This window comes from Lytechinus pictus, chromosome 1 (assembly GCF_037042905.1).
Source record: "Lytechinus pictus isolate F3 Inbred chromosome 1, Lp3.0, whole genome shotgun sequence".
Taxonomy (NCBI): Eukaryota; Metazoa; Echinodermata; class Echinoidea; order Temnopleuroida; family Toxopneustidae; genus Lytechinus; species Lytechinus pictus.
In genome coordinates, this window is record NC_087245.1 from 16,988,713 (window position 1) to 17,014,191 (window position 25,479).

The 25,479-nt window shown below is 36.3% G+C and overlaps 1 protein-coding gene across 2 annotated transcripts in view; it reads right to left on the bottom strand.

Moving 5' to 3' along the window:
• LOC129258455 (extracellular serine proteinase-like) overlaps positions 1-25,479 on the bottom strand; it is a 28,788-nt gene that overhangs the window by 2,113 nt on the left and 1,196 nt on the right. For both annotated transcript variants that reach the window (XM_064097379.1, XM_054896727.2), the window contains 10 exons: positions 25,109-25,221; positions 22,280-22,396; positions 19,489-19,728; positions 17,909-18,056; positions 16,275-16,471; positions 9,157-9,328; positions 7,792-7,977; positions 3,656-3,840; positions 1,009-1,177; positions 210-391 (listed from right to left, as the gene is read on the bottom strand). In XM_064097379.1, the coding sequence (XP_063953449.1) occupies positions 210-391; positions 1,009-1,177; positions 3,656-3,840; positions 7,792-7,977; positions 9,157-9,328; positions 16,275-16,471; positions 17,909-18,056; positions 19,489-19,728; positions 22,280-22,396; positions 25,109-25,219 (1,707 nt within the window). In that variant the 5' untranslated portion in view covers positions 25,220-25,221. The remainder of the gene's footprint in view (positions 1-209; positions 392-1,008; positions 1,178-3,655; positions 3,841-7,791; positions 7,978-9,156; positions 9,329-16,274; positions 16,472-17,908; positions 18,057-19,488; positions 19,729-22,279; positions 22,397-25,108; positions 25,222-25,479) is intronic.

Consider the following 25,479-nt stretch of genomic DNA (forward strand, 5'->3'; position numbering starts at 1 on the left):
TTTTTTTTTTTTTTGGGGGGGGGGGGTAATAATGGTTGGGCCATGACCTTGGATTTGTATTCCAAAGAAACTTTTTTTTTTTACAATGTTGGCTTTGATTAATATTGATTTAATTCAACTGATTGAAACTATCTATGAGGCTTTGCCAAGACCATGGTGGGACAAGGTAAGAGACAGATAACCATAAGAAATGCAACAAGATAAAATACCTCTACTGCATCTGAACTGCACGAAACATGATCTTCTATATCGATATCGTCGAACGTTAAGGTGATAGTCTGACCGACAGGGGCGTGGATAGTGAAAGAACAATCAGCATTATTTCCATAATTATCAGGGTAGTTGGGTGACGTCAACAGAGCTACGGAAGAGCTGATTATACCACCACAAACTGGGTTATATCGGAAAGAGATGAATTGATAGGAAAATTGATGAATTGATTTCATTCAAATCATGTCGCACAGCCACAAACTGAAATGAACATGAATTACGTAAAAAAAGAATCTGAAGATACAAATTGATACAGCATTTGATATTCCCTTTTCTACCCCCGCCCCCGCACCAGGGACTGCATCGATCTGTGTGAAGAACTGCATCTGAATCTATGTGACTCGTTACCACAATAGATCAAGTACCAATGGTCAATTTATCCATTTATCTACAACCATGAGAACGGTGAGAAAATAAAATACTGAGCATGATTGATGTACATTACAATACATGGTTCAAACCCCAGCTGCGTCAGACCAAAAGACATTAAAAGATGGGAGTTGCTGCTACCCTGTTTGGCGTTCAACTATTAAAGGGATAGAGCCGTGTCGATCTGGCGCTGCACGGCCCATGATCAATTGGGCAAAGCAAGTATTTCATTTCATGTCTATTTCGAACAATAAAAAAAAATATGGATTTAAATTCAACAGTAATCTTTCAATTTTCAGGTTCTCGGAGATATCCATTTAATTATCTATATACAGCTATATTTATAAGATCTTCATTTTGCTCACATACCTCCCAACTCTATAATGTCGTAATTTGCAGAAAAGCCTCCACCTGTAATGATAAAATCACTTTCAAAAACCAGTAACATGTTTGGACCAGTGCTTGTCAAATCACCAGGAAGAGTGGTGCCACACAGTTTACCCAGCACATGGTCGCTCGGGCTGGCTCCATCATATACCTGCAATAGCAACGAAATATTTGAACCTCGTTTAGATATGATGTCGCAGAGTCAATATTTTTTATTATTATTAAAATAATATGAGGTTGATTTTTGTTCAGAAGATAATTGAAGGTTTGAAAATTTATCTGGAACAACCGCCCATTAAAAAAACCCACATCCCTTTTCTTTTGAGTACGGTCATTTGGTATATCCATTTTTTTTCATTTATATGTTTCATTGATTTACAATCATGCAAGAATTGTAATATGTACAAGACATCGACAATAATTAAACAAGTGGAATGCCTCACCTGCATCACGCGATTCAATATAGCAGCAGTGCTGACTTTGAAAAACAACCTTTTAATAATTATTCACAAAAAACACCATTCAAATGATACAATACTACGTTCATTGACATTTGACCTTGATAATGTGACCTAAAACTTGTCAGTGATACTTGATTACCCCTATATCCACATTTTATACACTATATCTATAAACTTTGAAAGTTATGACAGCAATCTAATAATTACCTCTAAAATGGCCAAAGTTCAATGACCTTAAATGACCTTTGACTTTGGTCATGTGACCTGAAACTCACATGAGATGTTCAGTGATACTTGACGACTCTTATGTCCAAGTTTTATGAACTAGACCAATATACTTTCAGAGTTATGATGGTAATTCAACAAATACCCCCAACATGGCCAATATCCATTGACCTTTGACCTTGGTCATGTGACCTGAAACTCGCACAAGATGTTCAGTGATACTTGGTTACTCTTATGTCCACGTTTTATGATCTAGACCAATACACTTACAGAGATATGATGGTAATTCAACAACAAAAAACCAACATGGCCAAAGTTCATTGACCCTAAATGACCTTTGACCTTGGTCATGTGACGTGAAACTCTTGCAGGATGTTCAGTAATACTTGATTAACCTTATGTCCAAGTTTCATGAACTAGGTCCATATATTTTCTAAGTTATGATGACATTTCAAAAACTTAACCTTAGGTTAAGATTTTGATGTTGATTCCCCCAACATGGTCTAAGTTCATTGACCCTAAATGACCTTTGACCTTGGTCATGTGACATGAAACTCAGGCAGGATGTTCAGTAATACTTGATTAACCTTATGGCCAAGTTTCATGAACTAGGTCCATACACTTTCTAAGTTATGCTGTCATTTCAAAAACTTATCCTTCGGTTAAGATTTGGTGTTGACGCCGCCGCCGCCGTCGGAAAAGCGGCGCCTATAGTCTCACTCTGCTACATGTATGTAGGTGAGACAAAAAACCATTGTCATCATGGACCTGGCCACGGAGGATTAGCTATTGTTACTGGGGGTGCTGTGACAATGCTCAGCACCCCCAGTAGCAATAGAATAATCCTCCGTGGACAGGGCCCTGATTGTCATGATTACTCAAAATAGAAAGAAATACTGAATAGATAAATTAACAAAATACAACGAAATAAGGAAACATGACAATATAATCTATACCATGTATATGAAATACTTTCAATACCTTCACAAATATAAATTGTAATCTAAAGCATAAAGTAAACTATAGCATGGAAAATGGGGACTGGGTGAATAAACTTGACATCTAAAATAAGAAAATGTATCATAGGGCAAATCGCCATTTTCCAAAGTACTAATTTAGTTTCATTATTTTTTCGGTATTAAAGTAATACTCAGTTTCTTTTTGTTTCCTTATAAACTCTTGACAGATCAACATTCGGTATACACATATCACTTTTAACTTTACAAGTATTTTGTTATTATATTTATTTGGGTAATTAATTTATCTGATGGGAAACCAAAACGTTTTCCGAAATTGGTGACATTAATCTTCTTGATATCCTTATTCATGTTAAAGAAATATGAAAAAAAAAGTCACAAAACAAATGCGTAATTGATTCCTGCTGATAATAACATAATGGACAATTTGACGAATCTCTTCATTGAAAAGGCATTTAAGGCTATGGCGTTGTGGATTTCTTTTAAACAAAAAAGAACATTATCTTGTGTCAAATGTCCTAGGCATGGCTGAGGCTTTGCATGAAAAGGGAAAATCTTTACTACCACAGGCAGCAAAGTTTTGAATATGCTAAAAAAAACATTTGATATGACTTTAGTGAAATTTCTGAAATTCAGCCTATGTACCAGATTTCCAGGGGGGGTGGTACCAACAGTGAATAATACACGCAGCGCTCCCAGCATCCTCACTTTCCAGGACCATGGTTCAGGATCTCACACTCTCACAAAATTGTGACCCTTCAAGGTGTTCCCCCCTCAAAAAAAAAAAAAATTACAAATACAAGAATAAATAAATCAATAAAATGTTTAAATAAATGAATAAATAAATAAACAAATAAATAAATTAATTAATTTTTAAAAAAGATAAATAAATAAAATGAATAAATGAATAAATAAATAAAATGTGTTTGTTGCGTCTGGTGGCTCCTGATATCAATATATAATTACCGTGAGTGAATCATAGTCGCAAGAAGAGTGGAATTCCAAAGAGAAATAAGTGAATGACAGGTTGATGATTTTCTCCTCATCAGCGGCCATTACAAGGTATGAACATTTCTCGTCGTTGGGGTATGAACTCGGATAATTTGGACTCGAAATGATTCCAGTAGGAGAGGTAAAATTCGTGCCGCATTCTGTTTGGAAATTCAAATACATGATGGCGATAATGGGATGTTAAAATGAGTGGAAAGAAAATATCATTTTGATACCTGGGTAACCTGAAAATAGTAGACCAAGTTATAGGACCTAAGTTGCGCAGTGTAAAAACAACCATCCGAAGTGTCATAATAATAATGCTAATTGTTGTAACATCACCTCTATATCCCTGCCAGTATATTATCAAACTAACTGACGGAGAGTGTAAGTATTACCTTGGCCCACGTTCTTGTGGTAAAATTTAAATGTTCTCATCATAAAAAATACCCAATGTGAATTCCAATCACACATCCTATTTGATTGTTTCCATTGCAGAATGTTCTTGCTTATTGAAATCATCTTACATCTGTAATCCAGTTGATTATCTATCAACGTGTAGGCCTACGAGCATGTATATAGCAAGCATGGAGAAAGACAATTCCCTTGAAGACATGTTATTTCATGATCAAACACACTAAAAGCCTAAGTTACATGTATCTGCTAAGATGTATTATATTTGATCATTTTATCTTCTGTGTATTACTGCTCTCTAATTGGGCCACACTGCCGTCTTGTTTTTTTTTAATAGTTACTACCATAGCAGGTGCAGGAAGGGTCTAACATAGAGGAACAATATCTTCTTTTGACCATAAGGATGTTTGAATTGTATTATGTTCCCTCTCATATGAGCATTCTTAATAATCAAGTGTCTCCCTACCAAAATGTATATTGATTGGCCACCATTGCTTGAATAAGACTAAGACTAGCCTTTGCCTGCAACCATCTCACAAGTTTAAGATCAATGATGTACCTTGATCTATTTTCATAGGTTAATATTATTTTAGATTATTCATTCGGATATAAAAAACACACAAATCGTACAATGGAAATCAAAAGCTACAATTACTTCAATAATATATTAACTTAAATAACAAATGAACAGGAGGGTACTGAAAAATAGTTTTCCATGGGCCAGGGCTCGCAAAAGTTAAATCCAATACTGCTGCCCAGAGGCCTGCGGGCCCCTCACTAAAATGAGAAAATCCTGCACAATTACAGGTATATTATAATTCAGTTTAAAACATTAAAAAAAACATGCCACCACAGAGATTCACAAGGCAAGTCTGCTCAACCAGGCATGGGGGTAAAAATTTTAGGATTATGTGACGATAAAGAAGAAACGTGGTTCAGGTCAGGGAAAAGGTCAAAACCATATTACTAATTACTACCAATATGCATTTATTGAAGCAATTCGCAAGGGAACAGTCATATACCGATGCATAGGGATCTTCTTGACCAAAAACACTCAATTCTTACACAGATTTTCACTTTGAAACTAGCACATCAATGATGTGGAGCTCATCCAGCATCTCGCAACGAAATTTAACACAATTTTAATTTCAGCCCAGTTGACACTGTAGTGAATTATATTGGTAACATAAATTGAGGATATAGAATTGAAATTGATGAAGAAATGACATAGAAGCATTTTTTGTGATCTATGAATAAATTTCATATAAATTAAGCATAAATAACTTTCTAGTCAAAATTTCTTAACTCTGTGTAGAACCTTGGTGGACCTCATGTAGCTCTCATGTAGCTCTCATGTAGCTCTCAGATGGAACAAAAATAATCAAAATCAATCAACAAATAAAGAAGTAATTTTTGTGAGTTTTGAAAATATAAAAATTAGCATATTTAATGAATTTCAAAATTTAATGAATTTCAAAATTCTAGGAGCTACCATATAAAGCAAACAAAATTGAAATTGATCAACAAATGAAGAAGAAAAAACATTTTTTGTGATTTATGAATAAAATTTGCATAAATTAGCATAAATAATTTTCCAGACAAAATTTCAAAATTTTATGTACAAGTTTGGTGAACCTCATGCAGCTCTACCAGATGGAAGAAAAAAAATAAAAATCTGTCAACAAATAAAGAAGAGGCATTTTCTGTGATTTATGAATAAATTTTTCATAAATTAGCATAGATAATTTTCTACTGAAAATTTCACAATTCTGTGTAGAAGTTTGGTGAACCTCATGAAGTTCTACCAGATGGAAGAAAAAAAAAATCAAAATCTGTCAACAAAAAGAAGAAGAGGCATTTTCTGTGATTTATGAATAAATTTTGCATAAATTAGCATTGATAATTTTCTACTGAAAATTTCAAAATTCTGTGTAGAAGTTTGGTGAACCTCATGAAGTTCTACCAGATGGAAGAAAAAAAAATCAAAATCTGTCAACAAATAAAGAAGAAGAGGTATTTTATGTGAATTTTTAAAAATATGAATAAATTAATTTCGCATAAATAAGCATAAAAATTGTTCTAGTCAAAATTTCAAAATTCTGTGTAGAAATTTGGTGAACCTCATGAAGCTCTACCAGATGGAAGCAAAAAATTCAAAATCGGTCAACAAATAAAGAAGTATTTTTTTTTAATTTTGAAAAATGCGCATAAATTAGCATATTTAATGAATGTCAAAATTCTGTGAAGTTTTGAATCTCCCACCTAGTGCTATCATATAAAGCAAACAGAATTGAAATCGGACTTGAAATGGCGAAGAAGTAGCATTTTGAAATTGTGGACGGACGACAGACGACGGACGCCACGCCACGGCATAAGCTCATCTTGCCCTTCGGGCCGGATGAGCTAAAAAACTATTACTCAGGTTGTCCATATGAAAGGCCCACTTACCATTTCCAGGTAAAAATATAAAGGAATATTTTTTCCAAGTACATGGCTCCTTCAAAACTACCAGTTTGGAACCCTATGGGACTTGATTTGGCAATGGGAATAGCAAAATTTATGAAGTAGTCACTTCCGGCTCATTATCCTAGATCCTAGAAATTAATTGAGGAGTATATTAGAAACAAGTGGAACGTCTCTGGCAGTCTCGCCTGCATTACGCAATTCGATATAGCAGCAGTGCTGCCTTTGAAAACAGCTATTGATAAATCATTCACAGAAGAAAACACTAATATGATAATTAAATATTATGTCCCTTCACCCAAAATGACCTTTGACCGTGATCATGTGACTTAACACATGTGCGAAACAATCATTCATACTTGATTACCTTATGTCGATATTTCATGTGCCAATTCAACATATACTCCCAACACGGCCAGAGTTAATTGACCTTTAAATGACCTTTGATCTTGGCCATGTTCCCATTCATGGATACATTGCTGCTCTTATGTCCAAGTTTCATGAACTAGATCCATAAACTTTAAAGTTACATGTCTGATGACAATTCCAAAAATACCCCCAACATTACCAAAGTTTGTTGACTCTAAATGACCTTTGACCTTGATCATGTGACCTGAAACTCGCACAGGATGTTCAAGGATACTTGATTGCTCTTATGTCCAAGGTTCATGAAGTAGATCCATAAAATTTTAAAGTTACATGTATGATGACAATTCCTCAAATAACCCTAAAATGGCCAAAGTTCATTGACCATAAGTGACCTTTGATCTTAATCATGGGACCTGAAACTCAGGCAGGATCTTTAGTGATATACTATTACCCTTATGTCTACGTTTCATGAACTAGGTCCATATACTTTCTAAGTTATGATGACATTTCAAAAACTTAACCTTGGTTAAAATTTCAATGTTGACGATGCCGCCGTCGGAAAAGCGGCACCTACATGTATAGTCTCGTTCTGCAATGCAGGCGAGACAAAAAATGAAGTGACAAAAACAACAACAAATATTTGATTTCCAGTACAACACGTTATTCTGGTCTCGAATAATAACTAGTATTTAATTGAAAGTAATCATTAAAGTATTTAAATAGGGGACTCGATGAAAATAGTAAAATCTCATTTCAAAACGCAAATTGGCAGCCGAAATATTTGTTCAACTGTAAATAGTAAACTCTATCATATGGCTGTTACCAATTTGAGGAATATTGGGATTTCAAATCGTATAAAGAGTTACCTGGAGGTGGTGGAGGTTGGGTTGGAATGAATCCTCCACCCGATCCTTCTCCTACATAAAGGAGAAGATTTGGAGATCCTGATTCTGGATCTGACACTATATCTGGTATAGCTTTGAGTTGAAGCATTTCTTTCACTTCAACGGGTAGGAGACCTGGATGAGCACCAAGTACTGTTGCTGCAGCACCTATATGGTAAATGAATAATATAAGTGAATATTAGTAAATGTAACTGACTCTTGTTTTTTTTTTTGATAGCGTCATTTCCAAAATGTAAACACAACTCCAGTCTGCTTGGTCTATGACATTCATGAATTACTTCATCATTCTGTTTGGATATTTTTTTCATTGTGTGAGTAAAAAAAATTGACCTTAAAAATCCCTTATTTAATAAAACAAAAAATGTGTCCTGAACGCATAATCAATATCTATGGCTGGAAACTGTATCTTCTCCCAAATAATTTGATACGATATTTATGTGGTATATCTTCACGTTTGGATAATCAGAATGGAATAATTGAAATGGATTTTAATGCAACCCTTGGAGGATTATGACATCATTGACATTTGGATTCATTCATTGTAGCCATGCCTTACTTTGGCGCAAATCAAATTTACATCACTGCAAAAATAGTTCCTGGTCATCCAAACGTTAAAACATACCACATAAATAGTGTCAAATTAATTAGGGAGAACTTATTTTTTCAGGCATAATAGTTATACATGTATGTTCATGACACATTTCTCCCTTAAGTTGGGGATTTGTGAGGTGTCAAGTTTTATATATATATGTGTGTGCGTGGGTGTGTGTGTGTGTGTGAGGGTGCCCTTGCATTGGTGCGTGTATATATATATGAATGCACTTCTATTGACATATTTAAACGTTACCTTAAGACTCGTCTATTCAATGTTTCTTACTCTTAATTGTTCCTGAATCTGTTACTATTATATTTGTACTTTTCTCTTTCGTTCTGTCTTTCTTTCACTGCGCCTTGGGCACTCCGCCGAGTGGATTTGGCGCATTAAAAATCACATATATTATTATTATATGAACAATAAAAAACTCAATCGTGTCCCCCATCTTTGAGGAGAGATTTCAGCACCCGCACTGAAAAAATCGTTCCCAGGGCCCTGAAGAGAGGCCGCATTATGGACAATCAGGTTAATTATCGGGCAACGTAATAGATGTATCACTGGTGATAGAATGGAGCATTACCTATAACAAGTGAGCCAGTCATTCGACAGGGTATGACAACCACATGTTATGCTGGTTAAATAGACACAAAGGAAAATGTTTGCGACACAGATCTTTTTAACAACATGATAGTAATTCATTAAAATAATATCATTAACATTAGGGAGCATACCTGCTACATGTGGGCAAGCCATGGAGGTACCACTGATGGTATTACTGGCATCAGGTTCACCATACCATGCTGACGTTATAGCCACACCAGGTGCAAAGATATCCAGACAGTAGCCATAGTTAGAGAAAGAAGCTCTAACGTCACTGATATCTGTAGCTCCGACTGTGATTGCCTAAGATGGTGAGAACAGTATGAAAAATGACGAAAGCGCTTACCAACAATATACCAATCATACCTCAGCATCCCTCCAAAAATAGAGAAAACTTATGATCTCATATGTCATTTGAAAAAAAAATTAATGTTTATATCGGACCAACGAAATGATCAAACCAAAAGCATGAGAATTTTGATAGATCCAGTAGGATCATATAGATTCATTGCATTGGTTGATGTTTTATATCCATGTGCACACGTTGGTATTATTTCATTTGTATCCGGGGGGGGGGGGGGGGGGGCACTTCCATTGACGAGTGGATACCATGCGCGACCATGGGGTCTCGAAAAGCACCCTTAACGAGTACTTTCCATATTCTGAAAATGCACCCCTTAACAAGTATTGGCATGTGAAACCCTACCCTTAACAAGTATTGGAAACAAAACAATGGCAAGTATTTCCTGAAATGAACCCCTAAACAAGTATTTTAATTGTTATATATCACGGCCGTCGGTTTTACCTTTACCTACGTCATTGCCCCATCTCCCACACCTTGCACAAGTTGGACTCTAAGCACGTATAGTGTTGACTATTGGGGCAAAAAGTACATTCTTTATTTTTTAGTCTTTTTACCCTCACAAATTTAACCCTAAACACATAGCTTTCCTAGCGAAATAGATACCCTTTTTTCAGTATTTTAGTGTTTTTGACACCCTTATTACGTAACGTACGAAACGTGAGCTATCTTGAAAAAGAACTCCTTTTTACGTGTTTTTGGGGTCGCGCATGTATTTGTATCTATTTGATTTAAATGCTATGATAAAAGGAAAATGACCAAAACATACATTATGCGCACATTGGAATAAATAACTCACGTAGGATTTTGATTAATTTAATGCTCGTGATAAAAGAAAAAAAACAACGGATATAACATGCATTTTTCAAGTCCTATATAGGCAAATGAAACTGATAATAATGGCAATAGAAGCCCTACTATTATATGAAGAGCTCAGTTGCAAAAGGGGTCAATTTTTTAATCAAATTTGATTTTTTTTTTTGGTCTCAATGTATAGATTTTTAGTAGCTCTATAAGATGATACCAAAGAAAAGTTGAAATTCCCATTAAAAATTAAGCAAAAATGGCAAAGAAAAATCCCTTTTTTTCAAAAGGGTTAGGTCCATTTCAGTTTTGTTGCAAAAGGGGTGAGGTCCACAAAGATTTTTTTGGAAAAAAATATTTTAAAAATATGAAGACAGATAGATGTCTTTTTGTGGTCACGTGGTAGGGTATCATGAAAATTTTGTTTCGCATAAGAATATTGCAATATGGGAGAATAAAAAAAGGAAGATTTTCTTGGAGTGGACCTAACCCCTTTTGCAACCAAACTCTTCTGAAGAGCTCATTTGTCAAAAGGGGTTAGGTCCATTTTTCATGAATTCTATTGTTTTCTGTCTCAAAACCTATAGATTTTTAGTCGCTCTAAAGATACCAAACACAATTTAAAATTTACATTAAAACGTGAATAAAAGTGGCAAAGAAAAATCACTTTTTTATTCAAAAGAGATTGGATTCATTTCATTTTGCTTAATTGCAAAAGGGGTTAGGTCCACAATGATATTTTTTTTTTAATATATAGAAATACATTGAAGACAGGTAGATTTCTTTTATACCCAATTTTATGTTGACATGATAGGGTAGTACATCATGACAATTTAGTTTCTCATAAGAATATTGCAATAAGTGAGAATAAAAAACACAATTTTTCTTGAAATGGTCCAAAGTGGACCTAACCCCTTTTGCAACCAAACTCTTCATATTTAGATAGGACAATTTACAAACCAAGGAATAATGATTGGTGTTATGACGAGAGCAATTTTGATTGTAAGCTATTGAAAGAGTAAAATCTAACATGTCTCACAAACGATACTAGCACAGGGGGATTTCAAGTTCGGTGTTAGAACTGGTGGTGTTGGGCCGTGGTTATTTCAAGTCAGAGTGCGGTGACGAGTAACACCAATTACCACACTGAAACGACTAAGATGGGTCCAAGAAAAGGTGGGGAGGAATCTTCAGACCCCACTTTCTCCAACAAAAAACATGTCCAAAAACATGACAACCTGATTTTTGTTTGCTGGTCAGCCCCCACCCTCTCACATCAGATCCCAATTTTAGAACCCTTTCCAAAGCCCAGGCAAGATCACTGCAGGGGAGCGTTTTATCAACATTTTGTGCCTGACTAATTCTCAGAACTGACAACTTTCCTTGATTTCGATTGGCTGAGAAGCAATGTTAGTATGGTAGCTGTCGGGAAACAAAGTTTTGTCGCATAAAACGTCTGACAAGTTTTGAAATGCTTTCATGGGAACGACCGTTTCATGAAAGGAGTTTATGGGGGTTCTGTCAGACAAAGTTTGTTTACAAACACCGCTTCTCAGTCAATCAAAATCAATGAAAGTTGAGATCAGGGTTCCGTTTTATAAAAACTTGTTAAAATAACAAATGCACCATTTCTATCACAAGTTTACTATCAGCCAATGAAATTGATGGATTTCAGTAGCTTTGTAGTGTTAATGCAAATATATTATAACAAGTTTTATGAAATGGGCCCCTGACAACTTGTCGGATGATAAATGCTCCCCTTGTGTTAAAATTAAGATCGGAGCTAATCTGTAAACCTATATTCTGTATACCGCTATGCTAGGCAGCTCGATGAGCATCCAACCCCACTACCAACAACGCAAAAAAAAATATTTTGGCCAAACAATTCATGAAGCAGAGCCCCATAAACCATACAAAATATATCAGAAGAAAGCAAAAATACGATAAAGAGAGAATATACTTAAAGGGGAATCAAGCCTTTGTCATGTGTTGGAAAGGAGAAAATAAATAAAACAGAATGGTGAAAGTTTAAAAGAAATAGGACAAGCGATGCAGAGGTTAAGGCTGCTTTGAAATTGAGATTCCTAAGACTATATGGATTTCTAATTGGCAACTAAGTAAATTATGACAAATGCAAGGACAATTTTCCCATAGGCCATGTACTTAGTTATCAGCATTTTGTGGTTTTCTCTTCAGTACCCATTTTCCTGGGGCAGTAATATAAATATAACCCAGGTAGTATACTGTTTTATGTCCTCATGAAAGAAAATTTGACGTAAAACTCTTGAAAAAATTATATTTTAGCCATTTTATGTATTGGAGTATAAGGAAGAGAAACCGTTGTCTCACTTCACTTTATGCGGCCAATTTGAAGTCGCAATGGGGATAGTGCTTACCAATTTTCACAACTTTTAAAAATTGATGTCTAATAGACGGGTGATTGATCGATCTCGGCAGCTGACCGTTTTATTACGATGGAAATTGGATGGTTGCCCATGGCATAAACTACTAACTATAAATTTAACCCCCCCCCCAAAAAAATCTATAACTTATTAATTATGCTTATTTATGCATTAAATCCAAGGTTTGCTCCAATTAACTTAGTACGGATATTCAATTTTTTAATTTGTTTTTTATTTCGTTGTTTTCGAACTTTTTTTCCCATGAAAGTATTCGCAGACAATTTACTGATCATAAACAAAATGAGTTCAATTGATTTTAATCAATTGATCAAAAATAATGTCATATATAACCTTTGTTCTTTATTTTTTGTAGGTCGTGATTTTTTTATGTTGAGGGGGGGTCCACTATACCCATATTTGTAAGCCAGTGCCCTGAATCAAAATAAGGTTCCATGACATTTTCTCCGAAGACAATTGCTCCGCTGCAAATTCCACACAGCAATGGAATGTCTAATATCAACCCTGGATTTAACACTATACCCTATCCTAAACCTAACAAAATGCTATTGCAACCCTAACCCTATATCTTAGACAAAATAAAGCCTGGAGCAATTGTCGCCAGAGCAAATGTTGTGTCCCTCAAAATACACACCACAAAGATCACAAATATTGCTCATTTTTAGAAATCTCCCACTAAAACTTGTAAATGTTATTTTTTACAAGAAATTTATCTTTTTTTTTCACGCGACAAAAGACTGCCACCAACGAAGAAGCTTTAGATATCAAATGAATATTCCATAGCATAAACGCCAATCATAGAATGGAATTGGAACATAACTCTCCTAAATAACTCAATAACTAGATACATTTAGGCAGTAATGAATATTCATTTTTTTAACCCGATCACCGAATGAAAATGGTACATGTAAAAAACTGAATGAAAAAATGGGGTGTCAGAAAAGAATTAACGGTCATGGGTGTCAAAAAGTGGGGTCAAGCTCTGGAAACACCCGTCTCAAATGTTGCACGAGACTTGAAAGAAAAAGTTATGAAATGACGCGAGCTTTTCATGATACAGATTTATTGAGCAAAATGTCAAGGAACCTCGGGCTGTATCAGCCCCACCACATGAGCTTGGAAAGCGGGGGTGCTGCTTGTGTTATTCACCATAGGCAGCACCCCCTGGAAATTAGGCAGGTGTGTAAAAAAAAGTATGAATTTAACCCAAAAGCACGTTCATTTGGTTGTGAAAACCTCATTTGGGGGGGAGGGGGGGGCTTGTCAATATGTTTTTTTTTCTTCAAACAAGCACCTCCTATTAAAATATCGTTCCCAGGACACTTCCCCAAGCAGTCTTATCAGGATAAAAATTTGATATATTTCATCAATGCTAAAATCTTCATAGGAAAATAATCACAAAGGTGCCTTGAATTGGTAATGCATTGTCACTTTGAAATTTTAAAAACTTTTCAGTCAAATTATCAAACTTCAAAGATATTCTACCATAAACATCAAGGGCGTAGGCTGGTTTGAGCATGGGGAAGTGCACATCCTGGGGAGGTGGAACTAAAGTGGTATGGGGGTGCACATCTTGGAGAGGTGGAACCAAGTTTGGAAAATCAGCTGTTGAAAGCAGAAGAAGGGGTACAAATTTCATTTTGCTTGTCAGTGTCGGAACTCCTCTGCCCCAGCGGGAGGGTGCACGTGCACGTGAAAGTTACGACAGCAATTTAATAACTAGAGATGCTCGGTGGGTCGCGCGGCCGAGCACATGTATCCCCCGAACCCACCGCGTCATCCGTCATTGCGATATATAGAGCTCACACAGATATTTGACAAATAAATACAATTGTCATGGCGACAATGACCCTGCCCACATTTTGCCTGTGGGTACCAAATATGATGACAATAATATGACGTAGGCACGTAGCAGCATGACTCTGCAGAACCTAAAATATTGTCCAGTATCACCTGTTGGGGAATACAATTATAGAGTAATCTGGATATATTTTATAAACCTAACCCTAAGAGTCAAGACCCCCCGACAAAAATGATAGGCATCTTCGCTTCACCTTCTAATATTGCTTCTGTGTGCCAACTGTTATGACAAACTGGAAAAAAAGCAGAAGTTACAGGTTTTACCAAATTTTCCACAAAAATATGGTTGCCATGGCAACCATGTCTCCACCCACTCCAAAATCATTAGGCTGCTTTGCTTTACCATAATGGACCTTTATGACATATCAGAAGATAATTGGAGAAGAAATGCAGCCAGTAGAGCACTCACAAGGAAATCTCTGCTATTTCCACAAAAACTCATTACCATGGCAACGATGTCTCTGCCCACACCAAAATCAATAGGCGGCTTTGCTTTACCATAATGGACCTTCATGCCACATTTTAAGATGATCGGAGAAGAAATGCTGCTGGTAGAGCACTCACAAGGACATCTCTGCTATTTCCACAAAAACTCTTGTTACCATGGCAACAATGTCTCCGCCCACACCAAAATCGATAGGCTTCTTTGCTTTACCATAATGGACCTTCATGCCACATTCGAAGATGATCGGAGAAGAAATGCAGCTGGTAGAGCGCTCACAAGGACATCTCTGCTATTTCCACAAAAACTATTGTTACCATGGCAACGATGTCTCCGCCCACACCAAAATCGATAGGCTTCTTTGCTTTACCATAATGGACCTTCATGCTACATTCGAAGATGATCGGAGAAGAAATGCAGCTGGTAGAGGGCTCACAAGGACATCTCTGCTATTTCCACAAAAACTATTGTTACCATGGCAACGATGTCTCCGCCCACACCAAATTCAATAGGCTTCTTCGCTATACCATACTCAACCTTCATGCCAAATTTGAAGATGATCAGAGAAGAAATGCAGCAGATAGAGCACACAAGGAAATCTCTGTGGCGGACATATATCCCCCGAACAGAGTTCGGAGGATACAATTACATGTACCTCTAACAATTGGCCAAAGTTCATTGACCTTAATTAAATGACCTTTGACTTTGGTCATGTGACCTGAAACTCGAACGAGATGTTCAGTGATACTTGATTACTCTTATGTCCAAGTTTTATGAACTAGATTCATACACTTTCAGAGTTATGATGGTTATTCAACAAATACCCCCAACATGGCCAAAGTTCATTGACTGTAAATTACCTTTGACCTTGGTCATATGACCTGAAACTCGTACAGGATGTTCAGTGATACTTGGTTACTCTTATGTCCACGTTTTATGATCTAGACCAATACACTTACAGAGATATTACTTTTATGTCCAAGCTATATGAATCAGCTCCATAAACTTTTGAAGGTATGATGACGTTTCAAAAACTTAACCTTAGGTCAAGATTTTGATGTTGATTCCCCCAACATGGTCGAAGTTCATTGACCCTAAATGACCTTTGACCTTGGCCATGTAACCTGAAACTCAGGTAGGATGTTCAGTAATACTTGATTAACCTTATGTCCATGTGAACTAGGTCTATATACTTTTTAAGTTATGCTGTCATTTCAAAAACTTAACCTTCGGTTAAGATTTGATCTTGACAACGCCGCCGTCGGAAAAGCGGCGCCTATAGTCTCACTCTGCTATGCAGGTGGGACAAAAACTAATCAGGGGGTAAAACCATTATACTCTAAATAAAACCATTATACTCACCGGCTCAGCTCGAGCTGGGGAATATAAGCAGGCATCCCTGTCACTGTTACCTGCTGCCACTACCACCGTGATACCAGCGTCAACCATTTGCGCGATGGCTGCATCAAGTGCTTCATTACCACCACCTCCTAATGACATTGAAGCCACAACATTCTCACTCTGCTTACTCTGCTTATCACTTATTACCCAGTCACAACCTATGCAATAAAGACAAAATTTTGGGATAAATAAAACAATTTAGTAAACATCAGGGTCGTCGCTAAAGGGGGTGGAAGGTGGGGTGCGACAACCCCCATCCCTACTCTGGATAGCGTCCGTAAATCTGCGCGGTCGTCGGGGGGGGGAGAAGAAAAGAAGAAAAGGGGGAAAGAGGGGAAAATAGAAGGGGAAAAGATGAAAGGCAAAATAAGAAGGAAACAGAAAAAGAAAACAAAAAGACAAGGGGCAAAGCAAAAAAAAGGGGGGGGGGAGGAGGAGGGAAAAAGAGAGGGGATGTGGTACGTAGGCGAGGTTTTGAGGTAAACCTGTGGATGTATCGGTGCAAATAGAAATGCGGATTTTGAGATGAATGTCCCATTTGCGAAAATGATTATTGTCTGTTATACAAGCGCAGGGGCTGTTGGACTAACGTTATGACCTGTCGGAAAAATGATAAACTGTCGGGTCGCGCAGGAATGTTCCATCTGCTTCATGTAACGACAGTGATCCGGTGATTAGAATTAACTGTCGGGTCACCCAGGGCTGTTCCAACTGCTTCATGTACCGACAGTAATTAGAATGTCCCGGTTTTAGCTCTAAAGCGCCATAAAATTCAACCCGCTGTTTTAGGTCTAATTATACATTATATAAAGAGCACAGTTTTAGAGCAGGGAGCACGAGCTGATTTATGTATATGCATATTGACAAAAAAAAGTGCTTAGAATGTCTAGTTTTCAATCAGATTCTCAAAAACCTGGACAAATAATATTGAAAATCTATATTCTCACACGACTACCAATGAAGTGCATGAAATTCTCAATTGGAATTCTTTGGTCTCTCAACGTACCATACATCCTCCGCGATTAGTCTTAGTAAGGCATTACATGACATGACACCACAATATTTGACCGATAGTTTTGAACGCAAAGAGAATTCCTATTCATTGACCCTAAATGACCTTTGACCTTGTTCATGTGACCTAAGTCACATGAAATGGTCAGTGATACCCGATTGCCCTTTATATGTCCAGGTTTCATGAACTAGATCCATAACTTTTCAAAAGTTAGATGACATTAAAAAAGTTATCCTTGTTTAAGATTTCGATGTCGATACCCAAAACATGGTCAAAGTTCATTGACCTAATATCTCTATGGCTGAAACTTATACAAGAATACTAGTGATACTCCATTACCCTCATTGCCAATTAAGTTTAATGAACTCAGTCCATACACTTTCTACGTTATGATGACATATCAAAAACTTAACCTTGGTTACGATTTCAATATTGACGACGCCGCCACCACCGCCGTCGGCGAAGCGGCGCCTACATGTATAGTCTCACTATAGCCTCAGGTGAGATCAATGATTTAATAAACTGTTAATTGTTACTTTTATATCTCTTTGTTTTTCTGAATAATTATTAGTTACATGAATACCTTCAATTATCCCAGCATAAGATCCACTTCCTGAGCAATCAAGAACACGAACTCCAATAAGATGTGCTGCTTTGGCGACACCATACTGAGTTCCTCCGATTGTACCTGCGCAGTGAGATCCGTGCCCATCGCAATCCTCAGAGTTAAACTAAGACGATAAATGATAGAGAGTAATATCATGATTTAATCAAGACATTTCAAAGGGTAATCTAAAAATAAATAAGTTAAAATAAAGCAAAAATATATTTTATGATTTGGACCCCGATACCACCTATACATGATGTGCCAGAGAAAGAGAAAAAGAGGAGACGATAGAGAGAGAGAGAGAGGGGGTGTCACCATAACAAATAGCGAATATAAAAAGGTGAGCACTGTATATACAGTTTTAGGAACAACACATATATATATATATTTTGTTTAGGCTTGCTTTGGGATCCACTATATACAGTGGCGTAACTACGGGGGGGGGGGGGGGGGGGGGGGGCTGGGGGGCACGTGCCCCCCCCCCCCCCCCCCCATCGGCTGACCCCCAAAAAAAAAACGGGGAAAAGGAGAAAAAGAGGGAGAAAGGAAGAGAAACGTAGTTGGAAAGAAGAAATTATTGTTCATTATAATGTTATATTATATTATATTATATTCATAATTATGTTATGTTATATTACATATAATAAAAACTTAGCGAAAAAATGTTGGAGATGTCTGATATAAGCTTTTGTTTAGATTTAGTTATGTCCTCAGATCCAGCTGGCACAAAAAGGGTAAAGGTTGTGCTTACTAAGTGTTAAAATTTTAATTTTTGGTGGCAAAATTGTTACAAAATGCTTGCATGTATCCGTTTTACTTCAATTGACTCAAAGTGCAAGGAAAATGTATGAGAAATGTTTCGCAGGGTAAGTTTGATTTCGCCTTTTCCCCTTGACACAGCGTGAAAATTAGCATTTTTTAGCAAACAGATTTCTGCGAGCTTTACAAAAATTGACAGTGCTCATTCAAGTGTAACATTCTGTCAAAATGTTTACTTTCATTGGATAGATGAGACCCAAACCCAAGAATATATGTGAAAAAATTACCCACATGTTGTATATTTTTTAATTCCCAGGGCTTTTTCAAAGTGAAATTTTTTTTTTTATACGCACTGTATAGGCCTACATACAAACATTAATTGCAATGTCGTGACCGAAATTCATTGGGATATCACAGGAATCTGTAGTGTTTCATAGATTGATAATACTGTTTTTGTCATTATAAAATGACTGTTTATTGAAAAATTAATACTAATTTATGTTATCACATTGATTTAGGCCAATTTGGTATGGATGCTAGCAAAGTTCTTTCCTCAATCTCAGATTGTCGGCGGAGATACTGTATTCCTGGGAAAATGCTCAAGACATCTCCCGTTTCATGGATTTCCAAGGACTTTTTCCCAGAAGTGATCCCTAAAATAAACCCTTTCCCACAAAAAAAAAAATTAAAAAATTAAAATGGGCACACGTATGCGATAGGCCTACAGATAACCAGAAAGGGATGGGGGACGCCGGGTGGCCAATAATGAATCAGATTATTATAGAGTCCGGACTCACATCATTGTCGACTGTATCTTTTCCATATGAAGATCGATCCTGCCAGTCATTGTGATTTAAGTTGATTCCTGTATCGAGGACATAGACATCTACCCCACTGCCGTCACCAAAGTCGGACTGGTAGATGTCATCGAGTGGGAGATTGAGCTGGTCAATGCGATCGAGACCCCATGATGCTACTGCGCTAGCCCGAACCACACCGTCCTGTTCGATGTACTCAACAGCCTCAGATTTACGGAGCTAGTGATGAACAAAAAGGAGACTATATAATTAGCATTTTATAATGGCGGTCAGGGGTGGATCTAGGATTTTTCAAAAGGGGGGGGGCACATTTTCCCGAGGAAAAATTTGACAAGCAAAAAAAAGGGTTTTGTCCAAAAATTAAGGGTATTTCATCCACAAAATAATTTGACAAGCAAAAAAAAAAAGGTCTTCACTTTCAAAAGGGGCGGGGCCCACTTCTGTTTTAACAGCATTTTTACATTACAAATTTTAGTTGAACCTGGATCTGCCAGTGATGGTGGTGCTGTTCATATCTTGTTATCTATCAACAGACATTTTAGTCCTGTCATGAAGGCATGGAGCAATATATTCAGAACACTATTCCTAATAATTAAAACAAGTTTTTTTAACGTGTAGAATAGGCTTTCAAAATAATGCTATAAAAAATGCAGGGGCCACGGCCAGCTAAGAGCTGGGGCTTCAGACCCAACTTTTCCCCAAAAATATGCAAAAAAAAAATGAATAAACCGAACAGCGGCCTCTGAAATTAAATATATTTTATAAGTACATTTCATTATTGATTTCCCATTTTTGTCACAATAACAAATGGAATGCCTCTGGCAGTCTCGCCTGCATTACGCGATTCAATAGCAGCATGGCTTACTTTGAAAACAACCAAGATGAATAATTATCATGACATTTAAAAATTACACCATTCATATGATAATAAAATATAAGGTTCATTGACCCTATATGACCGGCTTTGACCTTGATCATGTGACAAAAGATTTGTGCAAGCAAGACGATCAGTGCTACAAGCCTACCCTATGTCCATCTTTATTGACCTATATATGTCCATAAACTTACAGTTACATGTATGATGACATTCGCTGTTGATTTCCCAACATGGTCTACGTTCATTGACCCTAAATGACATTTGACCTTTTTCATGTGACCTGAAACTCAGGCAGGACCTACTTGATTACTCATATATGTCAAAGTTTCGTGAACTAGATCTATATATTTTCAAAGTTATGATGACACATTGGTTAAGATTTTGATGTTGATTCCTCAACATGGTCTAAGTTCATTGGCCTTAAAGGGATGGTCTGGGCTGAAAGTATTTATAGCTTAATAAATAGAGTAGAATTCACTGAGCAAAATGCTGAAAATATCATCAAAATCGGATAACAAATAACAAAGTTATTGAATTTTAAAATTTAGCAATATTTTGTGATAACAGTTGTCATGAATATTCATTAGGTGGGCTGATGATGTCACATCCCCACTTGTTCTTTTGTATTTTATTATATGAAATTAGGTTTATTCAATTTTTTTCCTCCAAGAACTAGAAAAATTGGATTGACAACTGATTTAGTGCATTAGATATTTATTGCTGCTACTTATTTCATAGACATATTATTTACACAAGTATGAAATAATGAAAAATTATGATTTTATGTAATAACATAAGAAAACGAAAAGTGGGGATGTGACATCATCAGCCCATCTAATGAATATTCATGACGACTGTTTTCACAAAATATTGCTAAACTTTAAAATTCAATAACTTTATTATTTGTTATTCGATTTTGATGAAATTTTCAACATTTTGCTCAGTGAATTCTACTCTATGTATTAAGATATAAATATTTTCAGCCCGGACTATCCCTTTAAATGACCTTTGACTTGATCACATGACCTGAAACTCAGGCAGGATGTAGAGTAATGGTTACCCTTATGTCCCAGTTTCATGAACTAGATCCATATACTTTATAAGTTATGATGATACTTAACCTTGGTTAAGATTTTGATGTTGATGACACCGCCGCCGTCAGAAAAGCGGCGTCTATAATCTCCCTCTACTATGCAGGCGAGACAAAATATGTCGTATAAATAATCATGGAAAATGCTACCTTTACCAAGTATTACTATACATTGGCCGTATGGGTATAACAGAGAATTCACAAAAGAGCGCAGGAATGTTTCTAAAAATGATTCCCAGAACAACAAAAACCAGATGAAATATACATGCCTGAGCCAATACTCGCACAATACATAATAATGTAAATATTCCCTAAATGCTTTACACTTGGGTTGCATTGTCACGTTCTGTCCAGAGAACCGATTTAAAAAAAAAAAATCAATTGCAGTTGCGTTTTCCCGTTCCCAGATGCCTAGAACTTCAACTGTGTTGGTAATTAATCTCACCACCTCAAAGTTGTTGATAGAAGAGTACCTATCCTCTTTTCTTCTCAAAATAAGGAGTTTTTGTTAAAGGACGGTAACTTATAATTATATAGAGGACGCGTACGGTAGCGATCAGCGAGTGTCAGTCAATCCATGGTCTTCTGCACAATGAGCGAACATTAATGACCACTTTAAATTGTCAGTTATTATTCAAAAATTATAATAGCGCCCTTCTAGGCCTGGAGCAAGACGAGATGGTTGCTCTATTGATAACCAAGTCATGAGAATGACGATCGCTAGCGCATTGTTTCATAAAAAGCCTCCTTCCAATAATATGAACACTCCCTGGTACCTAATTTTAATCCTAAGGCATACTTACCCCTTCAACCAATTCATCGCTGAGGTCGGCGGCGAATCCACTGAACACTTTGCTGAACTTGCGGGTTACCTTGCCACCAGCTAGATTTATGGCGAAATCATCAATCTTCCGTCCTTCCTGTAAGAGCAAAATATTGTACCGTTATATACAGGAAAATGTTTCAATAAGATCTAAGTTCATTCTATGTCTCTTTGCCTTGATATTGATATTTTCATGAGGGAGATTTTAGAAAACGAACCTACGACTGGTCTGCGACTCGATTTTGGAATAAATTAAACGTTGAAACATGGAGCTTATTATCATTACTGTGGAAAGGTCTAATTAATCGTATAAATATGTATGCTACCATCCTTGTTAGAATAAAAACAAATTAAACATCTAGTCGGAATGACGTCATAACCAGAGGCGTCAATCCTGGGGGGGGGGCGATCGCCCCACCATGAAACCAATGAATTGGGGTGGCTAGCATATCGTTTCCCCCCCCCCATAATTCCGTAAAAGCAAAAAAAAAAATTGTAATGCTTCACATAAATCAGCAAATTACCAAAATAATATTTATTTTTTCCATCACAAAATTTTGATTTCTCCGCACGCTGAGTGTGTGGATTGATTCCATCCATCATTGCATTTTTTGTCCAGGTAGGCCCTACACTTACGCAGAAATCTCATCATATAGGCATTCTTTTCTTCCAATGAATAATCAAGAAAATGGCAAACCCCTTTTTTTCATAGGCGGATTCACGTGAGGTATGTATACATATACCTCTATATTTATTCTAATAATCTACTTAAAACCCAACTTTCCACGACAGTTGATCAAAAATTTCAGCTTGAGATTTGCGCTCGCATCAATTGTTAACAATATATTAACCCATGCATCCTATTCATAATTACGAAAGTGCTTAAAATGTCCAGTTTTCAGACCTTAATCTCAACAAATTTTGCGCTATCATCAGGCTTATTAGATAAATAAGATAATAACATATCAATGAATTCCTAATAATCAAATTGTCCCTTTTTCAGATCGGAATATCGACAAGCTAAGGAAGAAGAATAGGAACAAAGTTATAATTTTCATATGATGGCATTATGTCCTTAAAATATCCAGGTCCTAGCTCAAAATACATCAGTTTGCGCATGCACCATTTATTCACTGCAATCCATATCACCATTTCCACACACAGTGCTTGAAATAGTGCATTAATTGCCAGGATTAATTGAACCTTCTTAAGACCGGTATATCTTTTCTTAGCTCGTGCTTCGCGCTCGCAATATTGATTTGAAATTCGATTTGTTCTAAAGTCAGATCGTGGACCAGTTGTAAGGTGAGCGGTGGCCTTTGAAAACACATTATTAGTTTCAACTGATAATAATCTAAGATATAGGCTATGTGGGCAAAGCAAGATATCCGGATCCCACAAGTATGAATAATCAAATAGTTATGTTTACCCTATGTTATTATTTATATGTTAGTTACAATCTGAAAAGTTTTGAGTTTGTTTTCATGTTCTCCTAGCTTCTTAATATTCCTTTTCTCATTATTCTTGCATATTTTGATTGCTTCATTTCTTTCTGACTCCCATCCCCTCTTTTTTCGCTCCATCCCTGGAGTCGACTATTCAATCCTCCATCATTCCGATTTCTCATATACTGTTTCTATTTCTCAGACAATAAAATGTTTGTTTGTACTTCAAAACTCCATTTGCTACATATATCTTGATTTGAACCTTTTTTGTCGCACTCTTCATTTGCTACATTTCTTGTTCGTATCTTATATTTGCATTGTTGCTACTATATTAATCTTCATGAATATCAAATTTATTATATTATATATATTTTGTCCTTCAGAACCATGATGTGAAACAGCCATTGTGCTGATACAGGTTTTTATCCTGAATAAATATTTTTTTGAAATAAATAAAAATGATAATTTAAAAAATCCCTTCAATCGCTACGTACAAGGCATCAAACGTTAAGGAAAGGTTCTGATATAACTCTTAATGAAATTCAAGCACAAATATGTTGCGAGCATTCCCTTCGATTTAAAGTCTAATGCATAATTAAACAAGAGCAACAAAAATATACTTTTAAAGGTATTGCGATGAATTATCTGACCTCAATTAAATGTTAATCAACTATAAAAGAACGCTTTTTTAACATATTGACGACTATACTTCGAATGACATTTTTCATTGAGATAATATAAAAAATATATATTCAGGAATTATAGTCGTCATAAAGAGTCCGAAAACAATTTTATGCAAAAAACGTAAAGATACGCAATTTGCCCGTCAATCTTACCGTACTATGGCACAATTTTTTTGGGAGGGGGGTGGGTTAAATTAGCTATTATTGCATTAATATTTGAAGAACCAAAAAATTATCTTTTTAATTTTAAAGGCATAATGGTTGATACAATTTTAATAACAGGTTTTTAAAATGTGAACGGGTAATATATGACAAGAAATCTATTGGTTTGCAGACTTTTCGTTCTGAATATGTGAGAGAAAAGACAGATGTTTTGGACGGCAAACAGAGTACAAATGTGAAGTCATATTTCTCAGAAATATTTATCGAAAATGACGGCATGTGTTTGTTTTAGACTTCTTATGCTTATCATATATGTGTTTTGGTAACGACACCTTTATATCATTTCAATCCCTCGCTCGTATTGAGACAAGGGATTTTTGGCAGGCAATTAAAAGTTGATGTGCATATTAGGGAATTTGTGTAAATGTAGTATAAAAGTCACGTTTACAGAGCATTCAAAAACAAATTTCTTAGTGATTTGGGGAGCTTTTCCCATGAGAGCTTCCCTTTGATTCTTACCTTGAATTTGACGATATACTTCCCAGGGATAGGTTCATCAACTGTTAGCAGAGGGGCAATCTCCTGCGAAGCTACGATTGTCGCTAGAAGAACGACTAGTACAACTTTCATCTCTATCAGAAAAAAAGAAAAAATTGTTAGGATGAAATAATTGACAAACCGGACGGAGCAACCCCGACATGCCTTATTTTCATTGCAAGGTGTGAAAATCACTTGAATTGTTACCATGCATGGTCATAACTGAAGGGTCGGTTTTTAAAAATGGAAATGATACATAAGTATTTAACAATTTGAAACATCCTCTAGCCTTCGGCTGTATCAACTCCTATAACTCTGATCTACATTATATTGACAGAGCCGATGAATTACTT